The sequence below is a fragment of the Bombus vosnesenskii genome, unplaced genomic scaffold, assembly GCF_011952255.1.
Source record: "Bombus vosnesenskii isolate JDL3184/JDL3185 unplaced genomic scaffold, Bvos_JDL3184-5_v1.1 scf7180000013355, whole genome shotgun sequence".
In the NCBI taxonomy this organism is placed as follows: Eukaryota; Metazoa; Arthropoda; class Insecta; order Hymenoptera; family Apidae; genus Bombus; species Bombus vosnesenskii.
In genome coordinates this window covers 1,835,646-1,862,579 of record NW_022882990.1, presented here as the reverse complement: position 1 = coordinate 1,862,579, position 26,934 = coordinate 1,835,646, and the positions used below count along the sequence as shown (strand labels likewise).

The 26,934-nt window shown below is 33.4% G+C and overlaps 1 protein-coding gene across 4 annotated transcripts in view; it reads left to right on the top strand.

The window, feature by feature from the left end:
- The window catches only part of LOC117237084, a 317,445-nt gene extending 312,667 nt beyond the window's left edge, over positions 1-4,778 (top strand). For 2 of the 4 annotated variants that reach the window (XM_033500700.1, XM_033500699.1), the window contains 2 exons: positions 253-359; positions 2,691-2,822. In XM_033500700.1, coding sequence (XP_033356591.1) covers positions 253-359; positions 2,691-2,816 — 233 coding nt within the window. In that variant the 3' untranslated portion in view covers positions 2,817-2,822. Of the gene's footprint in view, positions 1-252; positions 360-2,690 lie in introns of all 4 variants that reach the window. The other 2 variants (XR_004493945.1, XM_033500697.1) reach the window with 2 other exon arrangements.
- Positions 4,779-26,934: the final 22,156 nt, after the last annotated feature.

Here is a 26,934-nt window from a genome sequence, read left to right as displayed (position 1 = left end):
TCATAAAAAGATAAAGCCCGATATGACTTTAAAATAAATTACTGATTAAGTCAATTACGCATTGCATCAAATAGCATATACGTTATATACGTTTTTCATTGAACGTAATAGGTTTTACATTTGTTCTCTATCGATTTATTCCTCTGTATATATATATATATATTATATATATAATATATATATATATAATATATATATATAAGTGGTAATATATATATATATCATATATATCATATTTATTTGTATGTATAGGTATGACAACAGCTCAAATTGAAGCAGAGAACACTCAAATGACTAACGACCTGTACAGATTATTGAAAAAGTACACGGGACTGAGAAATCTCATTCGAGACTTAAAGGTATTTATAAACTAAGTAAACCAAATTATTCTTTGCTTCACATAACTTTTTTTCTTTCTTTTACATGTATCGAAACTGAATAAGTTGGTAAATAATTCCTGAAAAACATGTTCGAAAACATGCTCGCTTGAGAACCTTCCTTATGTTTTTAGCATGCAAATACACATATATACATATCTTATACGTAAATCCCACTTTATTTCTTCGTCCTTCATTATCCAAACAGAGTAACTATAAAAGAAGTTATTCAACAGAGAAAAGAAATGACTGTTCGTAAAATTATGAAAATTTATTTGCGTCAACGGAGCTATTGTTCAAAGTCAAAAACGTTTCTTCACGTTGTCTTATAAATACAAAAATGCCGGTCAGAGATTTTTATATGACGTACCCACAATACCGATACTTCGTTTAAGAAGAAGTGGTACGACCGAGATGAATAAAGTAGGAATAACTTAGCGCTGCGCGGCCCACATAGATTTATCATTATCCACAATGCTCACTTCAAACCTGACAAAGTTCGTAAAGAAATAATAGTTCCCGGCACTGATTGATCAAGATTTTTTCGCGTTGCTTTTCTTAGACAGACAGTTCCGTAACGTATTGCTTGAAACAAATTCTAATCTACATCTTATTAGTCTAAAGCTTCTAGAAAAATAGAAAAATGTGGAACGTACTTTTTAGAACAAAAAAATTGTATATTTATATCCAAGTATATCATAATTTACAAATACAATTAAACGTCTGTAGAGGTGGGGTTTAATGGACGAGATTACTCGTTGCTGAAACCGTCGAATATATTTAAAATGATAGATTAGTATACAGACAATATTCACAAAGACGCTCGTACTAACCGATTCGCTAAGACAGTGTATAAGTCGTAAAATAGGATCGCTAATGACTCGTTAATTAGATCGCGGATAATTCGTTGATAACTGGTTGATAACTGATCGACAGCTGACTGTAACTCATTTCCTTGCGATCGCGTTCGCTTGTTTATACTGCTCGGGGGAGAGTCGGAAAATTCACATTCGTCTTCGTTCGACGGTTGCACGTAGCGGCGACATTGTTTTGCTCGGAGTTTATTTCTTCTTATATTATGTGTATTTTAACGATCTTGATACTCCGAGGCAAAACAACAACATGATTTGAATTGACCTCTAACTCATGACTTTTGTTTTTCTCTACTTTTTGTTTTTCTCGTTTTAATGTTGCTTTCCACGGTCATTAGCAACCTCATGTACCTATCCTTGTTCAATTTTTAATATATTTACACTGATTCTAATGCATAAACATCCACAATATTATAATATTATGAACCATATGAAAGGTTTCTTATATAAATTTCTTATATAAATTTAGTTATCACATAGTGGTAAAGGGCCTCTTTATCTGCCTTTTCACTTTATAATATAAAATAAAATATTCAATGTGATAACATTGATAATAATCTAATAGTTATTCTAGATATAAAAATATAATCACAATGTTCATTAATTCTTTCCAAATTGAAATTATCGAACTTTTCCTTACCAAGCAAATGACAGATCCAATACAATTAAGAGGGTTGATAATAAAAACAATACTTGTAAAATTTGTTTACTTCTTAGATAATAACGCAAACTCACAACAGGGTGGAATTAATGTTATAAAAAATAATCTATACTTTAACTATCAAATGAAAATTAACCAGTTCTATAAAAACTTTCGTCACGAGGTCTTTATGGCTATAATTAAATAGGTATAGTTTTTCTGCGATATGATTATAAATGCACTCACTCAGGAATTGTGTATATTGTACATATTATTATACAGGGTGGTTGGTAACTGGTGGTACAAGCGGAAAGGAGGTGATTCTACGCGAAAAAAGAAGTCGAAAATATAGAATAACAATTTTTCGTTTGAGGCTTTGTTTTCGAGAAAATCGACTGTGAATTTTCGCTCGGTACGCGTGCGGTACGTTTTAACGGATCTCACTGTTTGATCGTTGTCTCGATGAAAGAATTAAAAAAAAAAAAAATTAAAAAAAGTTTTTCATTCCATATTTTCGACTTCTTTTTTCGCGTAAAATCACCCCCTTTCCGCTTGTACCACCAGTTACCAACCACCCTGTATAATTATGAATATTTTGTTTAAAAAATTAAATTGTATTGAACAGAAATTAAAAATGCTAGAGCAATCTTTCGCTGTCATGGAGAAAAATAAACGTGTACAGAAATTGTTTTTGTCATGAATTCTTTAATTTTTTCATTTACCAATTTACAATTACTCACTATTTTGTCATAGACCATGACCTACCTTATGTTAATAATACTAATGCTCTGTCTCCCACAGGAGGAATACAATAGCTCAAAAGTGTATCCAATCTTTCCCCGTTATCCGATCTTAAAGGACATGATAAAGGATATAATGCATAATCCAGACTATATGGAAGTTTGTCACGAGGTGGACCAAGCATAGCGGCCAGACCCCCTCCACCGCTCGCCACGTATGACCTTGTAAAAAGGATCTTAGCGTGAACGTTGGTGAAGGGGGTGTACCAGAAACAAGCCTGAGCAAGACTTTTACTTCTCCATTCATGGTGGCTAATTACCGCAAATTCTGTTTTATTTCACACTTACGGTCTCTATAAAAATCTACATATCTGTGTTTATAGCACGTTTCGTCTGATGATATTCAGCCGGTACATATTTACAAGAAACTATACATCACCTTGTGTGTACGCTAATTGGAATCATGTTTGTTAATTGAATGCCCGAAGAAAATATGCGTGAATGCAAAGTAAGGAAATATGACATTGAGTTGTGAGGGGAAAAGGAACAGAAGATAGATTTTATAAAAAAATATATAATTAAACGAACATTCCTTTGAAGATTCTCCGTATGTTGGAATGATGCTTTTAGTATAGTATTTTTTGTGGTATTTTATGGTATCACGAGAGATCTGCTACTTGGCGACAATAAATAACAATACAAATGCAAAAATTAATTTTTGTTGCATTTTTATTGAATAAAGAATTTTTAGAATTATAAAATAACTTTTTAGTATTTCAAGAGAGAAGAGGATAATTCATGAAAAATGAAATTATGTAAAATTATTTGCTTGTTGTGATTCTAAAATTTCGTCTTTTCGATCTGAAAAATAAGATAGTTATCAAAAGGATTCTTTAATGTGAAAATTCATCAAAATATAGAAAGAAATAAAGATATATTTCGACAGGAGCGCCAAGTACTACAAGAACAACTAATTCCAACATAGGGAAGAAATAAAATTGATCATCTTAGTTTCTGATTACGATCGGAATAGCCGCTTGCACGTTGAAACACAAAATACAAAAATTACACCAGTACGTTTCATACGTAAACGTTGTGTAAACGTGGTGTAAAATTTCTGTTAAGGCACTTCATAATGGAGAAAATCCTGAGAAATGTTAGATTTATAAGATGTTGTCGAGTGTTGTGTATCTTTGTATGCAAATTATATCGTATGCGCGTGCATGTGCTTATCAAAATAAAAAAATGATTTAAGTGATTAAGTGTAAAATGCAACACTCTGCTTTCTGCTACTCGATGGTCGTAATACGTGATGCCGTCATTAAGCATTGTCAACTTAATAAGAGTTTGTTGAACAAAGGAGACCTCTCTTTACCTACGAACAGGACAAACGGTAGCAATTTAGTAAGATAATATATTTATTCTGCGTCAAATATCGCTTTGCGAATGATGACACTCTTTTTCGTAATACAGAAACATTTTGCTTCGACTACGGTGGGAACTAGATATTTAGGTATAACATCATTAACTCATTAATAATCGTTGTCGTACGCGATGGTGTAACCGCAACCGATGTAACACAGGATGATGTTGATGGTGATGTTGCACAGAGAAAAATTTATTGTATCCATTATTTTATGTTATAATTTTTTCTATAGAGTTTATTGAAGTTTAATATCGTACCAACTATAAAATTATTAGCGGTACTATAGGAGGATATATCATAGTGCGAGATATTAATTTGCACTAATTTATCAAGTAATTTTGTATCCTCGATAGATATTAACAAACTTGATTTCGCTTTATTCGTGCATATTCAACACTTATATAGCGATTTTTTAAATCTCATACTGGAAGTCATTTGAAAAAGAATAAGTCATTAAAAGTTCAAATATAAAGGATTTGTCTTTCACTTCTATCATGGTTCTCAAATTTCTTCTCGTCTTTTTCTTTCGTAAAATTTTAAATTCTGCAGGAATAATCTTTTCTATTTTATGAAACAAATGATTCTATACCTTTGTATTTTGTTGTATCTATGCTTTATTTATCAATTGTTTAGATATGTAACATTATACACATAAAATATTTCTTAAACTCCTAAAAGAAAAATGCCTAACAGAGTTAAAATTTATTTATCTTGAAACATATACTTGATATAAAAACATAATTTTTCCGTCTAGTGAAAGTGGAAAAATTGCTATCAATATCTTTACTTCGTGCAGAAAGCAGTTCACTTATAATATCCTGTACGAACTTCTTTTCATCATCAGTTGAAAAACTACACGATGTAATGTGCTGTATTCACATTCGACTCCAATTAAAACGCAATGACTGCTTTGTATATCTTGGTTGAAACAGTGCTAACCACAGATCATACACATTTACGTTATTGTATAATAACGTAGAAAGAAGAGGATGTATTCTTTAAGAAATTTGACGTAATAAACATATCTCATCATTATCACATTTACATATATACAATATAAATATAAAAGCACTTACATGATATAAACAGACACACGTGCGTACTTTTACAGCAAATTGAAATAAAATATTTCACTTTAGTCAACCTCTACATCTTCAGGAATTATAAAATTATCCATTCTTCTACGTAACGTCGATTCATCTTATATTTCTTTGGTAGCGAAGTACATATGTATGTATGTAAGCAAGATATGTTTATCTACTAACATAATTATATGATGCACTATAGTTTTTATAAAAACTGTTAAATCAATAAAATATCGTATTCGCTATAATTCATGAAAAATATTCGAGTTCGTGTATTAACATAACTTGACACAAACGTTATATGAATTAACTCGGCTGAAAAGATTAACTTTCCACCAAATTTTTCAATTTTTAATTAAAAAATAAATTTTAATAAATTGAAAAGATGAATAGACATGAAAAACTGAGAAGTTTCGGCGTACATAGTTAATAAAATACCATAAATTCTATGACGTTATTTATTTTTCATTCGCTTGCTTCATGAAAGCTTATGAAAGCTTAAATTGATTGTGGAATATAATTAATCGATTCATCTATCACGCTATTAGAATAAGCAACGGTGCATGAAATGATAGCAAAAACTAATATAATACGAATATATAAACTATAAAAAGTTTTGCTACGTTATCTTAATATTTAAAAATCTAATAATGAATTATGGCGGACTTACGATTTAAATGTATAAATTATAAACTAGATAATCAAACGAATTTCTGTAAACGTCCGTTTACGAGAAAAATTCGCGGAATATATCATAATTTGATATCAAAATTTCAATTACTTAAATTTATCAAAACTCTCCGACGAACATCTGCAATATTTCATATATATAAATAATCATAGTTTGCATAATATTTAAAATAAGTACTTCTCGGAATGGAATATTTATTTTAATACACATTATTGTGATATTGATTTACATTTCAAGTGGAACACATAACAGCCTTGGAAAAATCTATACTGAGCGTTTAAATCGTTAAAATCTAGTCGTAAAAGAAACAAAAATACGAATCATCTACTACGTAAGTAATGTGTAAGAAAAAAACCAATGGCTGACAGCTCGAAATCAAAATGCACGTATATGTAATGCACGACAGACATTGAGACGACAAGACGATCTATTATCAAAACGTGGATCCTTTTCAATGTATGTCGATGCCTAGTGACCCATAATCCCTTCCCTTGTATGTTTAAAATGATTCTTATATCCCAATCAAAAGCCTGTTACAAACAAAGAAAATAACGGATCAGTTCAGAGAAATGCTGGGTACAGGCATATACAGAAACTAAAATGATGATTAAGCGGTCAAATGACATACTTGATGATTAATATCGAAAAGGTAATTTATGATCTCGTAATGCGCATTCCTCTTCAAATTGATTCATATCTGAAAACAAAATGAAACTTACGATACTTATGCGAATCAAATTTTGCAGGGAATAAAATATTTTTCGAACGGTGTTCTTTTCCATCACACCGATCGCCTTCAGTTTATTGATATCAAAAGTAATACGTACAAAATAAAATTTAAGCGACCCTAAATAATGAGCTTACACGAACAGTACTTTAATTTTTACAATTTCATGATAATTTTGCATTGTAATATACTTTTTTTTCGCCGAAATGCACAAGAAATTTTGCAATGAATCAAACTTGAGAAGCTTCGAATGAAATTTATACAAATATTAATATTAAGGTATATTGGAAATGGAAATTTCAAAAATTATATCAAATATCAATCATGCGCAAGATTATATCGTATAAAATTATAAAGAAGACGGATTGAAATTTATTTGTCTGCATTCAGCAAATCTACGTAAAAGAGGAATACATACATACTGTAGCTATTGAGTTTCTAGAATAGCGCTTTTGTCGTAGATATTTATCTTCTTCTATGATCTATGTATATGTATAAAGAAACGTACAATATTTGAAGAAATTTCGACACAAAAAACTACGCTGCAGCTTAATAATTTCCAATTTATTTTCCATTAATATTTCCTAATTTCGTTATCTAGCATATATACTTAACCCTTTCTTTAAATTATTTAGTTATTCTTGCAAATACATTAGCACATAATCAAATATTTACTTGTGCTATAAATCAAAAAAGAACCTGAATACTTAAAGATCAAAATTTAGAAAAAATCGCGAACATTATTTATGCAATGTTAATTGACTATATTATATTCTTGACGTTAATATAAAGACCAAAGTTAACTGAAGAATCACCACGAAATGTACACGTTACATAGTCTATACAAGTTCATTATTAAACTTTGTTTCTGAAACGTTGACTGGTTAAATTATATTTATAATTACTCTATGTATATTCAGATGCATCTACGATTACCTTGAGATAATATAATCGCGACATAATTCATATCTTTTATGTAAAACAAAATACCTTCTTAGACCAATGATCGCATAATATTAAGGAGAACTTAAGGTATAGTATAAAGCGGAACTACATGTAGCGAAGGAGTAAAGCTATACTCGATGCAATGTCTTTGAATTGATGAATATAGCAAGTGCGCTCGCCGTTTTAATGAAACTAGGAGAGTGCCAAATAGATTTTGAAAGTTTATACGTGTGCGTAAGTGCGAATATGACGTTATGCAATGGCGTATACATATATATTTGCGAGTGTTACTGTAAAATTTTTATATAGTGTATTGTACGTAATAATGTTGACGTAGTTTTATTTTGCTGGACTGATCGTTAATTGTGCGTAAAAATTTTTTATGACTATATAAAACAGTAACTTTTACCTATGCATAATGCATATAAATTAAATTATTTGTTGTATACAGAGTGGTTGGTAACTGGTAGTACAAGTGGAAAGGGAGTGATTCTAAGCGAAAAAAGAAGTCGAAAATATAGAATGAAAATTTTTTTTTTTATTTTTTTTCTTTTTTTTAATTTTTCCATCGAGACAACGATTTACAGTGAGATCCGTTATAACGAGACGTGATAAAGTGCACGCGTACCAAGCGAAAATTCAAAGTCGATTTTTTCGAAAACAAAGCCTCAAACGAAAAATTGTTATTCTATATTTTCGACTTCTTTTTTCGCGTAGAATCACCCCCTTTCCGTTTGCACCACCAGTTACCAACCACCCTATATAAAATAAAATCTATTTTAATTTCAGTAATTAAAACTATTTTCAGTAATGAAGATATTTAATAAAATTCGTTATTTATTGGAAAAGATATTGAAAATAAGTTATTGAAGTGTGCGAAAACCGGGACTCACTCCAGCGAAAAAAACTATCAATGATATAAGTATAATTACTATGAACATACACATACGGATGTCTGATACGAGAGATCTACCTAATGTGTTTAAGAGTGTGTACATGGTAGACGTAATAACCGTATTAATGTCCTATAGAAATATATAACATTCAATGGTGCTTTGGTTTCTCATGGAATGCTATTAAGAGAGGTCTTTAAACCTTTAAAGATACGATATTTCTATACGTATAAAACACGATAAATATACAAAGGAGCACCTTTTTAATCTTTATCCCTCCTACTCTAATAGCAATATGGCCGTAAAGTAATAAAATTTGTACGATCTAAAAGAAACTAGATTTGCATCAATCTATGTATGTACATGTTTTTATACAAATCGGCACATAATGATTGAAAATGTTCAGCACATGTCGGCAAGTTTAAGATCAATAAGGTACATGAAAATCAATTACGAAATCAAAGGACCATTATCCACTGATTCAATATACATAAGTGTACAATAATCGAATGGCAAATGAAATTTATGGCTTTGAGTAAGAATTCAATTTTCGAAACTTTATCTCGCGTTCTTGATAAGTGTATGTTTATGGAATCTATCAATGAAAATTCGACCAATCTGTATGTCTATAACCAGTAATCGTACGCTCTATGACACACGTTTCATGTACGCATCTAAACGATGTATTTCTGTAAGTGGATAGAGAATATGTATACATATTCGCTTTATTACGATAAGCTTCTGGGTGCATATCGATAAGTTACATAGACGTAAATTTTTACGGATAAAAAAAATAAATATAAATATATATATTTTGACAGGAACTTCATAAGGAAGTTAGCGAAAATCTTGAGGAGGACCTTCACTGAGACTATTCGTTTAGCGTACAAGCTGTGAAACGATGCAAACGTTTACAAGCAAACGATTCGTTGCTGAACGTTCAATATTGAACGATCATCGTATGTCCCTATAAAAGAATTCTAATATCTTCGTGATATTTTCTGATATAATGTACGATGCCGCGAATTGAATTATTTCGCACGTTTTAGATCCGATTGTGTGAATGTCTTTAAATACTTTCGTATTCTGAACGAAATTGTAGAGTCACAGTCCATCTCAAAAAACAAAAAGGAGTCGTAAAGACTTTGAAGATATAGTATTTTATAATTTCATAATCATTAGTACGTGATCATAGGTTTTCGTATTTTTACTCACAATTATATTATAACTATGATAAGTTGCCCTAAACAAAATAATTCGTTTTACGCACTATTAGAATACATACTAGCGTAGAGCAAGAGATGTCAAGGTATTATTAGTACAGCCAGCATTGTGTACTTCATTGTAAAATGTGCGATTTAATGAACAGACTACACGTAAATTAATAACTCAATCACCAGGCTAGATCGACTGAGAGAACACATTATACATATAAGATTATACACATAGGTCGTCTGTTATGATTTATATCGTGCAATCTTCGCAGTCAATAGTTAACGAAATATAGATTTTCAGATCAATATGTGAAGTTTATTAAGCGCGTACGTTTCAACGTCGCAAGCAATTCACAAATGTTTCTCGAACTTCGATCATTGATACCATTAATCGCTAGTCCGTGTAGAATTTATAATATACATATAATCACTTGTGGTAACATGAAAAAGGGAGATAAGCTGTTGTGATGTTTGTATGTTCGTTACGGTAGAATTGCAAAGTGGAATTATTTAGGAATGCATAGTGTATAGCTATACCATAATCATGTATGATATCGTTTAGATTTTTATCAGTTCCATTATTATGTGTATGGTAATTTATTGAAGTACAGTTAGAGTACAATGCTCACGTTGATCAATTGTAAATTATGTCATGTACTTGATGAATTTATACACACACGCGTCTGTTCTTATTTAACACTGGCTTTTATTTCTATTAAAATTCTTTATGTCTGATCATAATATATGAACATGAAATATCTGACTGTACATAAATTATGTTTAAAGAATTAAGGAAATCAACGTTCATTATCAATATATGCATAAATGATGCGTTTAATGCAAACTATATATATACTACTTCTCGTTAAAGAAAAACGTCGATGTCCTGACTGTTTCGTGTTGAGAACTAAAGTTTTTGATGTTTTAATAACCGCTTCGTTAAAAAAAACAGAATCTTAACGTCAAATTATAATGCTGCTAATCGTTGTTAAACATTAATGTACAGAATACAAACTATTATAAAAAAATAGTCAAAAATCTTTTCATTTAAACACAATTTTGCATTAAATCTTTGCGTGTCAAATTTTGATATATTATTTCTAATATATTAATATACGTATATATATATTTATTAATAAAAATTATAGTTATTAATGGCATTTAATACAAATGTATATATATTTATATACATTTAAATATATACATTAATATATATATATTACTTTTCCAAAAAAAAAAAACTTTTAATACTGTAAAGGACGTTAAGATTCTTGAAAAAAGGTAGAGTTAGAAAAAACGAGAATAGCCGACGAATCGCATAATGTTGATGTGTGTAAGTAAAACTATTAGTTTGCAATTCATGTAACTAGATATCCGATGAATGTGACGTATGTTAATAAGCAAGTAAAATGTTACAAGGAAATTGTGTGTTTGTAATAGCGTTCCTTAAACGGACTGGCCCTTATAGATAACATTTAAAGAAAATGCTTTTATGTATGAACTGGTGTTCACTAGTACACGACTAACTAATAGACATCATGCTAGATTAGTTAAAATGTAATGTATGCTATTTATGCGTTCTGTGTTTCCTGGTGGAAAATAGCGAGTAGTTACGTGTACAAGTAGTTTTAAAAACGATCTTAGTCCATTGATTTGAACAGAATTTTATGCTACAGTACATATCGAATGTACGATTTTAATTTCCCTGTAATACATCTTTGTTACCGCTATAAAACTTCACTTGTTTATTGGTTGTTAAGCTTTGTTAATAAAATACTATAAAATTTTAAACGACTTATTTACTCGATTTTCTGAATCCATTTTCTGAAATTTCATTCTCCGTTATTAGGTTGTCCCAGAAGTTTCTTTCGTTTTATAAAGAAATAATAGATGCACAACATTTTTTGTTTTGTCCATATTTTGTATGACCCATTTTGTTCTATTTCTATTATTCTTTTATTATTTCTATTATTCTATTATTCTAAAATTTTTCATTGTTTTTTATCGGTGAGCGGTGGGATAAAAGACAATATGGTTAGCCGTTGATAATAATATCGTGTGTATTCAAAGGACATTATTGAAAAGACTAAGATGGCAAATTGTAAAGAGAAACAATTTTCAAGTGAGGAAAATCTAACGCTGGAAGAATTAAGAAACAAGCTTGCGCACATGAATCTACCAATATCTGGTGCAAGGTCAGTATTGGTTGTCAGGCTAAATCGAGCGTGTAATACTGGACAACCAAATCTCAAAGAGTCAGCAAATGGTGAAAGGTCCACGGAGAAGCGAGTTTCGGGGATCATACCAAAAACAAAGCGTGATCGAGATGAAGGCGAAAATCTGGAGAGGCTTAGGACAAAAGAATTAAGGGGGGAGGGGGGGTAAGGTTAATTCGTACAAAATAAGGCATGTTTTTGTGAATTATTTGTGACGACACAGTTAAAATCTCTTTATTAAAACCAATGGTACATTAACTTATGACATTCGAAGAATATTGTATAAAATTTTCACGGAGAAATATTAAAAAATACAGCAATGGCAGCAATATTCGGACGTGTCTCGGAAAAAAGTAGAATTGCTCATAACTTGGAGCTGGATCATCTGAAGTAAAAAAATCAGGTAGGTAACAGTTTTGCCCGGGTAACGCTAGGAGGGTTTCTCGAAATTTCAATTTTTCACTTTTTTGGAACACTTTGAGTTAGCCGATTTTGCGAAAATTTGCGGCTAATTTTCCCTTCAAAGTGTTGCAAAAAAGTGAAAAATTGAAATTTCGAAAAACCCTCGCAGCGTTACCTGGGGCAAACTGTTACCTAACGAATGAACTTTAACTTTTTGATTTCAGATGATCCAGCACCAAGTTATGAGGGGCACGGCAATTATACCTTTTTCCGAGACACGTCCGAATAATTGCTGTCATTGCCGTATTTTTTAATATTTCTCCGTGAAAATTTTACGGGAAAATCTAACGGGAACGAGTGCATTCAGCGCGGCCAGGGCGTTGACAGTCACACCCGATCTGGACTTCACTGTCAGCACCTTACAGATGCTTGACACCTTTGACGCGGTTATATTCAATTCTTACATCAATGATTTAGAGATTAATAATCTGTTTAATCTAAATGTTTCCTAATATTGGTATCAGATACAAAAAAATATATACAGCACTTTTGACTTTTTATAGGAAATAAATATTGATTATTTCTCATATATCACGGTTACAGGACTTGATACCTATGATAACCTGAATAGTGATAGTGTTTAAATTGAGGTGTTTGGTAGGTGATAGTGTATTCAAGGAACTACTCTTGATGTTCAACGAACAACAATTTATTAACAAACATAACATATAACATAACAATTAACATATGATCAACAAATAATCTCCATCCTGGAATTAACTATCGCTGTGGTATAAGAAAGATAGGGTTTATTCCGCTACCAACCTTCCGAGATTTCGGTGAGATTGGTTTGTTTTTTTGTAACATTTTTTATCCTACGATGATCCAATTCTACGGGGTTCCGCGAAAAGAAGTCTACGTGGGCCATTTTTTTGCCTTCTCGAAACACAATGTCAAAGGTAAAAGTTTGCAGGTAAGCCCACCACCTGTGAACCTTTTCAATTAAATATACTCTACTAATGCTTTCCTTCAGGGAACTACAATCAGTGACGACAAGAAATTGTCGTCCACGTAGATAGTGCCGAAAATGTTTGACGGCGTTTACAACCGCCAACGTCTCTAATTCATACGAGGAATACATAGATTCCTCAGGGCTAGTTCTTTTACTGTAATATTCTATCACTCTATTTGTACCTTTAACTTTGTGCATCAAAATGGCCCCATATCCCTTCGAACTAGCGTCAGTATGTAGTTCGATCGGGTATTTGGGATCGAATGTTATTAACGCCGACGCGCCAGTCAGGACGGAAATTACTTTTTGCCATATTTTTTCATGCTTTTCCGTCCAAGTCATGTTTTTATTATTCGAAATAAGGTCATACAGGGGTTTCATTATCCGTCTATATTTAGGGATGAAATCTTGAAAGTAAGAAACTAAACCTATGAACTGCTTCAGCTGTGCGACGGTCGTTGGTGCGGGTAAAAAACTCAAGGCTTGTGTTTTACCCAGGCTGGGACGAACTTCTCCGTTACCAATTACATATCCGCAATAGTGTAACGACGTTTTTAGAAAAGAGCATTTAAAAAAACTAAAAGAAAATCCGGCTTTTACGAGGATACTTAATACGGTGTCCAATCTTTCTAAAGCTTGATCTATCGAGTCGGCAATGATTAAGACTTCATCAAAGTAAACAACAACGTATGAATAAGCGAGGTCGCCTAAGGCATTGAGGATGGCCCTCTGAAAAACGGACGATGCATTTTTCAATCCAAACGGCATCATCATGTACTCATATTGTCCGTCGAGCGTAACGAACACTGTATACTGCATCGAATTAGGATGAATGGGAATTTGGTGAAACCCGCCGGCCATATCTAGGGTAATAAAGTATCTCGCCTTTTGCAGCCTCGCGATCTGATCCGCTTCAAGAGGGAGATGGTACTGATCCGCGACCGTATTTCTATTTAGTTCTCGAAAATCTACACACAATCTATCTGAGCCGTCCTCTTTCGTCACGAATAACATAGGGCTCGCGAATGGTGAACTACTAGGCCTTATAATTTTAGCTTCAATTAGTTCGTTTATCCTTTCACGCACTATTCTCCACCCTTCCTCGCTAAGATTATAAGGGTTTCTTTGGACGGTAATGTTAGAATCTATTAAACTTATTTCTAACTCTCCCGTACTTATTCGAATACGGGAGGACCCCGCAATGGACGAATCTTTGAATTTTTTGAGAATAGAAATTAATCGATCTTTATCATTACCGATTACATCTGTGTCGACCTCGTTAATATCGATCTCGTTGCCCGCGGTTTTGCTACAGTCATTAATTGTCTTTGACTTATAAATAACGAGGCTGTTCCGCGTAATATTTACGTCAACACCTTGACTTAAAATTTCACGACCAATGATGATATCGTATCTTAAGTAGGTATCAAGAAGTACATGAAAAGTTATCTCTAATTCAAAACCGTTAATACATACAGTGGACAATATCTGAGATGTACTTTCAACACAAGTATTTCCTATTCCTCGCATTGCTACTATATTAGTAGCTTTTTTGCCAGAAAATTTCGGGGCTACAGACTCTTTAATTAATGAGCATTCGGCTCCAGAATCGAAATGGAATGAGAACGACTCACCCAGGTGACTTAATTTACCAGTAGGAAACTCCACCATTCAGGTATCGGCTCGATGTTCGTTATTGGAATCATAGTTTTTTTCCCCCAGTAACGGACAATTAAGCGAGATATGATCTACCCTACGACACTTGAAGCACAACATCCTGGCCGATGTAGCTGGTTCGCTTCTTTCTAGACGCCGCCATTTCCATTTCCATTTCTCGGTCTTTACTCTCCCACAGTAAAAGCACTTATTCCGCGAGTCAGGTAGTAGCCTGTATCGTTTGGCTTCGGGACCAATTGATGTATTATTTAGAAATTCGTCCTCGGTCTCGATATCCTTTTCAAGTGCTATTTGTTCAATGGGTTGATCTTGTGCGCTCACTTGACAATGAATCTTAGGGTTGAGTATTTCTTCTTTAGATAAATTTTCACACTTCGCCTGCACGTGGGAGCGGAGAGGAGCGATGTAAGCTGCCATGTTTTCTTCCTTCTGTGGTTTTTCTCTGGATATACTTGTGACGGATGGAAAGAGAGAGAGAGTGCGTTTCGTCCCGCGGCTACCGGTGGTCTCGTCAGTAAGGCTATGCCCGGTAGTCCCTGCCTTAGACGTAGAGGGAGTCTCGCTAGGTGCGGTATTTATATCAATCGCTCGTATATTCGACCGCTAGCGAGTTAGACAGACAGACTCGTTGTCGTCGTAGCCCTCTAGTGTTGGCGGTTGGTACCCGCGGATCGCCGCGGGAGGTGTTGCGCCGTCGTTGATAGCCTCGACCTGTCGGATTCCTGTTGATACCGATCACGCCAGCGTGTGAATAAAATCGCGCACCATAATCATATGCTCTTGCAATGTTATAACCGGCACTGGTCCCTCTTCTGATGTCGGGTTGGCGTTGGGATTAGAGCTATGGGCGCTTGATGAATCTCCACTGGAACTAGCCATCGTTGTGTTACAATGAAGATAGAGTTTATTAACACAAGTATGGACACAACCGATTTGACAACTAACTGCTAAGTTAGACAGTCTAAGTTGGACTATATGTTAAGACGTGAAATATTCACGGTACGCAAAGACGTCACTTAACTCGTTGATGAGAGCGTACGCGAGAGAGTGTCCCTCCGTCACGGTGACGTTGAAAAGGAAAATTACGATGGGGTGTGTCCAAGGGCACGAAATCGTCGGATTGGTGGAGAAAAATCTTCGTTCGGAAAGTGAGGGATGTTGTCATTGCTGCTAATTGGTCAATTTCCATTGTGGTGGTTAGAGGAAGGTGCTAGCCGCCCTTGAGTGAAAGTTACTAGTGGGAAGCGTCCTTTGTGAGAAAAATAGATTTTCCCTACCTTTCCGTAGTCAGAACAAAGACTATTTGTTTGTTTGAAAGACCTTCTGTCAAGTGCCGTTACAACTATTTCTTCTTAATTCTTACTTTCTCTTTAAGGAGAGCCTATTTACCCTATACCTTTATTAGCCTTTATTAGCCTATACCTTTGTTAGACAAAGCGTTCATCCCTTCGGTGACTGGTTGTCGCCTCGACTCTGGGCTCATTATTATTAATCTCGAACAAACACAACCGGATTGTATGACGCGAAAAAAGAGGTCGAAAATATAGAATGAAAATTTTGTTTAATCTTTTTTTTTTTTTAATTTTTCCATCGAGACAACGATTTACAGAGATCCGTTATAACGAGACGTGATAAAGTGCACGCGAATAAGAGATGAGTAAGGCAGATTAGATTAAGTTAGGATGAGTAATTTCGCCTAAAACATCGAACGGAAGACCTGTTAATGATTTCCCGAAGTTTAAATTTTATATTTCAGATACAGCCAAAAAATTCTACCAAATGTCCAAATCGGGCAAATCGTGAATGTGAACAACTAAATAAAAAAAAAAAAATATTTCAGATCTATTGCCTCGTTCAACGATGCTCACCAAATTTCATCTCGGTCGGTCAGCGGTACCTTTAGGAATAATATTCTTTTTTGTATATTCTATACTTTTCAAGAATAAAGTAGTTCATAATTTGAAAAAAGATATTTTGAGAGATACAAACGTAAGGAAAATATGAAGAAAATAGCAGATATAATAATGAAATTCATAGCTTTAAATCTTCTTTGAGTTACACTGTTAAAGGATTAAGTAATAGTCGAATTGATTTTGACTAGATAGTCATGATTAAATATAAATAATTGTGATTAAATAAATTGTCATATGATTGAACATTTTATAATTTGCTAAATTTAGTACAAATAGATTTAGCACAATAGATTTATTCTACAGTAAAATACAGTGAATTATTGAAATAAATTATATAGTTCTTAGAAATCAATTACAAATGATAATTTACAAATCTATATGTACATATATACATCTATATATTCTTTTAAAAATACTATGTATATAATATTTTACAGCAACTTACTTGATGTTCCTTCTTCCTTTACATCCTGAACGATTCTCCGGACACTCTGTGTGAATTTGCCCATAAGATTCGTGCCTGCTAAAAAATATTAACAAACAATTACTTAGAGAAGTATAAATAAAGATGTTAGAAAATTTATCGATGCTGTATGTATAACATTGTGCTTTAGTAAGTTATTAATTAATAGAACAATAAATGTATTAATTATCAGTGAAACTGATCTCAGTGCATTGTGACTTCTTTATAATATTTATGAATATGAGTACCATTAATGAGTGATGAAGGAAGAATTTCTTTTACAGAATAAAAGAGATTTGATCTTGGAAGGATTAAAAGAAAGATGAGGTATATCTATTAATTATTAATTTATTAATTATTAATTTTTAAATATCAACCTATATGGTTGTTACATTCATTTTGATTCTATATATTAGAGTTGGTTTTTATATCAGTGTTAGCATTAGAAAGACAAATGGTTTATTTTTTGCTTATTGCGCTATTTGCATATTGCATATTCAGAAGGTAAACGTTTTCGTCAGAAGAAAAAATGTGTGTCGATGTATGTTTATGTTGGATGCCATAAAATGCGATAGGACAAGAGAGTGAATAAAGCTTCTTAGTTATACAATAGAGAAGGATCGCCAAGGTGGACCCTTAAAGGCAATTAAAGCTCTCCCGGCAGGTAATCTATTGTCTGTAGGACAATATTTAAGGGGGGGCTAAGGTTAATTAGTACACAAATAAGGCATGTTTTTGTGAATTATTTATGACGACACAGTTAAAATCTCTTTATTAAAACCAATAGTACATTAAAGTATGGCATTCGAAGAATATTGTATAAAATTTTCACGGAGAAATATTAAAAAATACGGCAATGGCAGCAATTATTCGGACGTGACAGAAATTCCTCGGGGTAACTTTCGACCGGTCAGATCGCTAGAATTAGCTACCTTAACAATCGGAAGTATCCGTGTTTGCGACACGTTCGACTATTGAGAACACAATGGAAATGGAAAATTAGAGGCATTGTTAACATTACTAGAACCGTCCTAAGTGCTAATATCTCGACTCAGAGATAATATCTAGTTTCTGAAAGCTGGTGTCATAAATCATAATTGTCTTCATAAATTTTCTATTTTCTATAGTTTATTTGATTGATTTATTTAATGTTGCTTAATTGTATACTGTTAAAATGAATGAAGCTATGGATTATATGGAAAATAAATAAAGTTTGTAAATAAAAGAGTCCTGAAGGATACAGTTTATCCCTACATTTTATACCACCCGTTTAACGTATTTGCGTAGTTAATCTGTGCTTGCATTTACGAGCATTAGGACAATATAATTTGGGTTCGTGAATTTGGCTGCATGCCAATATGGAGGGTAGCGTAATGTCGACGTAAACTCATGCCATAAATCCGAACAATAATCTTCTTCAACGAATGGTCATGGGAATTTATCCGTTATATGATTACTTTTATTCAACGAGACATTAGCAATTTGCAATGTTTAATAAATTTTACCATTTTTTATTAACGTAGATTATTATATAAAAATTGAGTTTAGAAAAATGAAAATATTTCAAGTAATTGAGTTAAGTTTCAAGTAATTGAGTATGAAAAATATATTTGAATTAGAATAATTTAATACTTTTTTCTACAATAGATATAAATGAAGTACATATTATGCTTATACTAGATACACGATAAAAAGTATAATTTATGTATTTCTAAATATCCTTGTTTGAAATGTTGTCCGTCGCAATAAACTTGTTGCAATATATTTTCTAATAATATTTTAATATATTTCACAAATAGTAATTAAAATGCACAATATTGTATGTAAAATACGTATAAATTATTTTACATTGTTCGTTGTATATGATTTCCAACATTCTGCTTCCAATCTAAATGTAAACAAATTTACTAGAGAGGATTAGCATTGGAGTAACTAATATAACGAAGCATGTCTAAAAAAATAAAAAATATATTCATTTAAATACATATAAAACAGTAGCAAAGGAATATATTATAGAAATACAAAAAAATGTAATTGAACATATGTCGGAGATGAAAGAACACCGGAGCCTTTGGAATTTTGGATAATCCCGCAATCAATTGTAATCTAGAGTCTACCATAGCTGTAATTAAACAATTGTAGTTATTCAATTCGATTGTAGTTGTTCGAGACTTGTGATAGTGAGCTTGACCCTATTCTTCGAGTAAGATGATTGCCAGATGTCGATGCGTTTCCGCAGTACATGTGCAGCTTTCCCTCGAGAGCGGCTAGCATCTTTTTCTAATCACCGATATGGAGATTGACCAATTGGCAGCAACGTCAATTTCCCTCACCTTCCGAACGAAGGCTTTCCTCCACGAATCCGAGGATCTCGTGTTCTTAGACACAACCCATATAGTTTTCCTCTGTGGCATCATCGGCACGGAAAGTCGCTCCCTCTTGCGATCTCATCCACGAAAAGAGTAACGCCTTACGATCACTAAATATTAAGCGTTTTATTAACAAAGAGTGAGACTTAGATTTTGTGAGCACGTACATCTATCATCCCGCTGACCGCGGATTCGTTATCGAACCTAAGGCCATTGTCACTAATGTAGCGAGCGCCTAATCGCCGTGGTTGATTGTCAAGTCTGTGGTACCCATACTTGTGTTAATAAACCGTACCTTTGTTATACCATAACGATGGCTAATTTCAATAAAGATTCATCAAACACCCACAACCCTATCCACAACGCTACCCCGACACATGCATTAGGTTGTCCGAAAAGTTTCTTTCGTTTGATAAGGTGATTATAGATGAACAACAATTTCTGTTTTATATTATTTTATAAAGCAAGGGAACACTGCAAAGAAGATGGAGAAAAAAGATGCAGACTATGTAGAAGGAAAGAAGAAGACCTGAGACATGTAATAGAAGAATGCGAAATAACGGGAGGAACAAAGGACATAGGAAAAACGGTAAATGAGATTAGAGAAGGTTTAACAGAACTGAAAGCAATAATAGAGAAGAGAAGGGCAAACGACAGGAAGGAAGCACAGCAAGAAGGCTAAAGCCCAAAGTTGCAATAGTTTTTAGTCATTAGTTGTTAATTTGTAGTTTCTCGTTTTAGTTTTTAGAGATAGAATAATTAAGGGAGTGCAATAGAATAGAGTGGATAAGAAGGGAGGTAGACATATAAAAAGAGAAATGGACATAAGAGATGTAAAACCGAAAGTTCGTCCAAAGCCGAAAGGCACGGACTAAGCAATAATAAATAAAAATATTATTTTATTGAATTAGGTATGATCCATTTCGTTCTATTCCTATTATTATGTTCGTGCACAATTCAATAAACTAATATAAAACAAAAAACATTGTGCGACTATTATTACCTTATAAAACGAAAGCATAAAACGTAATAAAATATGCATGGTATTCCATTCCCACCATATTTAATATTTATCCTTAAGTAAAGATAAAAGTTCATTAAATATGCAAAAAGAAGAAGAAGAAAAAAATGAGGACCTAAGAGTTTCTCTTTATGTCCTCTATTTGTCGAGCAAGCAGGGTGCAGCGTCAAAGATAGAAACATCACGTAGAGGTCCCGCTGTGAAATTCAATATCCATATCCAAACTCTGGAAGGTGCAACAGGGGACCAATTCTGGATGACAGCCCTCACGATTTCGCGATGGGACAGCATAACGCCAATTCAATATTCTTGCTTCAAAATGTCTACTCGTTTCTGCGTAGCCTCTCTTCGAAATAATCTGCTCGCAAAAACCAAAGCTAAACAAGCGACGGATTAGACGCTAGTCGAAACGTGTCAACGAGTGACATTTGATTTTATTTTAATGCGCCTGTTTAGGACATAAAATGTGGAAAAAATGGAAAAAAATTATTTTTTTTTAAGGGGGTAAGGTTAATTCATACAAAAAAAGGCATGTTTTTGTGAATTATTTGTAACGACACAGTTAAAAATCTCTTTATTAAAACCAATAGTACATTAAAGTATGACATTCGAAGAATATTGTATAAAATTTTCACGGAAAAATATTAAAAAATACGGCAATGGCAGCAATTATTAGGACGTGTATCGGAAAAAAGTATAATTGCCGTGCCCCTCATAACTTGGTGCTGGATCATCCGACATCAAAAAATCAAAGTTCATTCGTTAGGTAATAGTTTTCTCCAGGTAACGCTAGGAGGGTTTTTCGAAATTTCAATTTTTCACTTTTTTGGAACACTTTGAAGGGAAAATTAGCCGCAAATTTTCGCAAAATCGGCTAACTCAGTATTCCAAAAAAGTGAAAAATTGAAATTTCGAAAAGCCCTCCTAGCGTTACCCGGGCAAAACTGTTACCTACCTGATTTTTTTATTTCAGATGATCCAGCACCAAGTTATGAGCAATTCTACTTTTTTTAATATTGTTTGGAATATACATATATGTTTCGTGGCATAGGTTATGTTTCGCTAGATTTTATTGATGTGTTAACTAGTTTTAATATTGTATATTTTAATATTTAATTAATAATGTAAAACACACATATATATATATTTTCACGACGTAATCTTCCAATGGGATAAACAATGCATTTTTAAATTTTTTTTATTTATTTATTAGAATATTGATCTCATACATACATATATAACTTGTAATGTGATAATAAAAATTTTTTATTAGAATGTTTACTATGTATAATTACTTGGTTTGTTAACAGGTTTATTTAGTTATTTTATTTATCCATTTATTTTTTGTTATTTAATAAAATATAACATGTATTCTTGTCCCTTTTCCTAATTATTTCCTTGTTGTTATTTTATTTCGGATTCATCAGGTGAGTTCGCAGTTCACTCAGTTTATTAATTGTTTTATAATTTCTCCTTTTCTTGTTGATTAATTAAAATGTGTCTTCCATTTATTCTCTTTTGCTATTATGTGGTATATAATTATTTTAACTTCTAGATTTTACCTGTTCCTTCGATTTACTAGTTGGTTTTATTTAATAGTTTGTTTTGCATTTGCGTATTCCATCTTCGTTAATTAATTGTTGTATATCTTCCTGTCGTCGGATATAATTGTTCTTGTTCCAGATTGATTCGCACCTCGCTCGGGTTGTTAGTTGGTATAGGTTATGTTATATTTTTCATATTTATTACTTCGTTAGAGTATTTATTTCTATTTTATCATTTACCCTCGTATGTTAGTTTTCTATACATAACTACGTTTAATTAGTCTTTTATCAAGGAATTTCCATTTTCGTTATACCGTGCGTTTGTTTTGGAGTGTTCGAACTGTCACTCGCGTTGTTTGTATATTGCAATTTTCTATTTTTCGTTACGGCACGCGCGGAGCGCGGGACGTGACACCAGACTGGGAATTCAATCCAATAGTTACCAAAAAACGAAGGTACAAAGATTTGTTTTCCTACAGCCAAGAAGGTGCTTACAAAGGCACTTCCAGACTAGGAATTCAATCTAATAGTTACTAAAAAACGAAGGTACAAAGATTTGTTTTCCTACAGCCAAGAAGGTGCTTACAGAGGCACTTCCAGACTGGGAATTCAATCTGTTTTCCTACAGCCAAGAAGGTGCTTACAGAGGCACTTCCAGCCTGGGAATTCAATCTAGTAGTTACCAAAAGACACGACAGACGAACAATACCCATCACACACTAACACTCCTAGCTTAAAGAAAATAATAATAAAAAAAATCTTCGAAATAGTCCTTAGACTATTTCTGGTGGCAGCAACTACCGTATTAATCAGAAATCTAAATTAATATTTCATACGCAATCATATCATTTCAATATTTCCCTTCCGATTAAATTCAACTCAAACGGAAAATAAATTTAATAAAATTTAAATTTAAAATTTGATCGATTTAAACAAATAAATACGTAACAGAGATTAATTTTTGGTGGCAGCGGTGGGATACGCTCCACAGAGGATTAAAATTGTCACGCTTGTCAATAAAATATATATTTAAGAAATAATGACGACTAAATTGGAATCGTTGGACGAAGAAATGGTTTTGACATTGTCGGAAAAACTTAAAACATGGGATGGGCTCCACGGAGGATTAAAGTTGGTTTAGACGGTGGGATAGGTTCCACGGAGGATTAAAGTTGTTACGATTATCGATAAAATATATACCTAAGAAATAATGGCGACTAAATTAGAATCATTGGACAAAGACATGATCTTGATGTTATCGGAAAAACTTAAAGCATGGGATGCGAATTTTCGCGACATGAGTACAAAAATGAATAAATTACAAGACGATGTGCGTTCACTGAAAACAAAAAAAGAAATCAAGACACCCGTATCATCGCCGATAATTTCCCAAGCGACAATACCGACAGAAGTTAATCCCCAACCAATTAAGTTAAAAGATGCAATAGAGACAGTACCGGTGTTCGACGGACATCGACCCTCGGTATTTCGATTTTTAAGAGCATGCGAGCGCGCACGAAACATGGTTCCTAGGCATCAAGAATCTCAGTTAGTAAAATTATTAACGAATAAGCTTCGCGGACACGCGTTTCTCGCCGTAGAAGACACAGAAGTAATAAGTTTAAACGATTTCGGGAATAAATTAAAAGATATGTTCGGTCCGGGAAAAACGGTTAACGAATATAAAGGGAAATTAGCTACAGTATTTCAACGACCGGGAGAAGATATTTTGGACTACATAGATCGCGTCAAAGATCTCAGACTGGCGATAATGAACGGGGAAAGATACGAGTACGGCACCGTATTTCAAGATGGGATAGATCGAGACACGAGGGAAGCTTTCGTTAAGGGGCTCCCAAACGAGGTGTATTTACGAGTAAAGATAGCAGGATACCAATCTTTGGACTGGACGATGCGTACCGCCAAGCCGTGAAAGCAACACGAGAATTAAAACAAGCGAACAATAGAATTCGATACCAACATCCGACACCTTCGAATAATTATAACCGAAACAACGCTCATCCACCATACAATAATATCTACATCGGAAACAACCGCCAGGACTGGAGATTTGTACCGCCGTCGTGGAAACATCTAAACAACCCGGGAATAGAAGAAGATGTCAGGAAAGAAGCAAGAGCAATAACCTGGGAAGAAAGATGCATAAATAAATACCTCCATAGAGATCTAAATCAAAAGAGAGATGCTGATCATTTCAACCAATCAACTTTTCAATGCAAACACCATTCCATTGCTGTGATAAGGGATAATGTCACGTTAAACAATGAAGCAGAAACTAGGAAATTGAACGACGAGACGATAGGCAACGCTTATCCACTGCCTAATATCACGGAGATATTGGACCCGCTGGGAAGTGCGAAGTGCCTCTCCACGTTCGACTTGGCAAAGATACAAAAGCAAGACTCCACGAATTTCGTGAATGACTCAACCATAATAGGAAAAGAGATAGCGAATGTATCTCACTCAAAAACTTCTATAAAACCATCAGAAGGTAACTTTATCGAACTCAAAGCCAAATCATTAAATTGCAAGGAAGATCACACTATAGAGAATAAAAATATAGCTATCCCTAAATCCAAAACAGAATCTATAAGCAAAAAGGTTTGTAATAAAAATTCAAAGAATAATTCTAAATCTACCGAAAATATTCCTAAACGTTCCATACAAATAAATAATAATTTAATTATAATAAGCACTTCCAGTGAAACTACTCATCCTGAAAAGGTAGAGAAAAATCAAGGTGTTGTGAATAAAGTAAATAAAGAAGAAAAAAGGGTAATTAAGGAAAAGGATTCTAAACATTTTCAAGCTGAAGAAACGCAAGTTCAACGAGCTCAAAGAAATCAAAAGGGAGAAAAGAGGGAATCACCAGTCGAAGATATATATAAAAACTTGAATAAATACGCTAGCCATTGGATTATAATTGGATTAAAAATACTTCATTGGTTACTACATCTAGTATTTGACGTAGGTAACATAGTAGGTAGTGCTAATCTTATGATTCCCCCAGGAAAATATAGATGGTATCACACTATACTATATACAAAATATTTTTGGGTTAATATGGCTGCGGCATTTTCAAAAATTTGTATTTTGAATGCTATTGGCAAGCAATTGGATAATTGGATCGGTGTCAGTAAACTTGCGTCTTGGCGCAAAATAAAAACTAAAATGAAGAAAAGGAAGGAAATAGTAATTGGATACATGGAAGTCCTGAAGCCAATATTACAAAGTTTAGTAGCTTGTAAAGGAAACGATATATAAACCCAAACGATTCCCCAAATACTCCAACTGCACGAATAGTCTCCCCAGATTTTAAAACTAAAACAAATTTACTTTTAGACTCCGGATCAGAAATCAATATCATCAAGAAACCTGCCTTACCCGATTCAGCAATCATCAACGAGCAAGAATCAATTGAAGTTCGAGGAATTACGGCAACGAGCCTGGTCACCCTAGGGCAGACAATAATACAGGTTGCGGGCCATTCAGTTACTTTTCATGTAGTTGATGAATCATTGCTGATCGATCAAGACGGAATCTTAGGATCCGAATTTTTGCAAGATGCAAAGCTCGTCTGCATTACGAGCAAAAATATTAAATGGGAAGTATTTACATCCCGTTCGATACAATAATTGTGCCGAAACGAAGTTCGGTACCATGTACAATAAATATTGCAAATCCGGAGGCAAACGAGGGATTTATTCCCAAAATCGAACCGATTAAGGGAGTCTATTTCGGAAACGCGGTTGTGAGAAACCATAAGGGACGGGGTTATCTAAAAGTAATTAATACCACATTGAGGGATTACGAATCTACCATACCTACAATGGTAATTAAAGAATTTATAATTCCCACTTCGCTCTCTCAAACTACGTGCAACAATATTTCAGTATCTAAAGAAACAAGGTTCGACAAAATAACGGAATTGTTGCGACTGGAACATTTAAACATAAAAGAAAGAAGAAACGTTGAAGCACCGATACAGAAAAATCAAGACAGATTTCATCTTCCAAGCGAGACGCTGGAGGGTACAGATATATTGAAAAACGCACCAGCACGTTCCAACGATTGATGAATTCGATATTATTAGGATTACAAGGAATATCAATCACACCGGTACAGTAAACCAAATACCAACAGCCACTACATCCACTCCGACCGAGTTCAGGGATGCGATCAGTCAAATTTCCGAAGGAAATTTGAACCCCAAGAGAGAGGGTGTCACGTCCCGCGCTACGCACGTGCCGTAACGAAAAAACGGAAAACCGCAATATACAAATAACGCGAGCGACAATTCGAATATTAAAAACAAACGAACGATACAACAAAATGGTAATTTTTAATAAAAGATTAATTAAGTGTTGTCATATATAGAGAATTAGTATACGAGGGCAAATAAGAGATAATAAAGTTAAAATAGGTACTCTAACGAAATAGTAAATATAGAGTACAACATAACCTATAATTTCATAATTCGACTAAGGATAAACTATGAAGAACCAATTAACCAAAAGTGACTCGCAAATTAATTAATAAATCACGACATAATACTATATTCAATCAAGATAACCTACAATTTGACAATTTAATCAAATCTCGTAATAACTTCATGAATAATTCAAAGGAAAGGAAAAAGGAATGGAACGATAGGAATACACACCTTTATAACAAACAGGAAATATC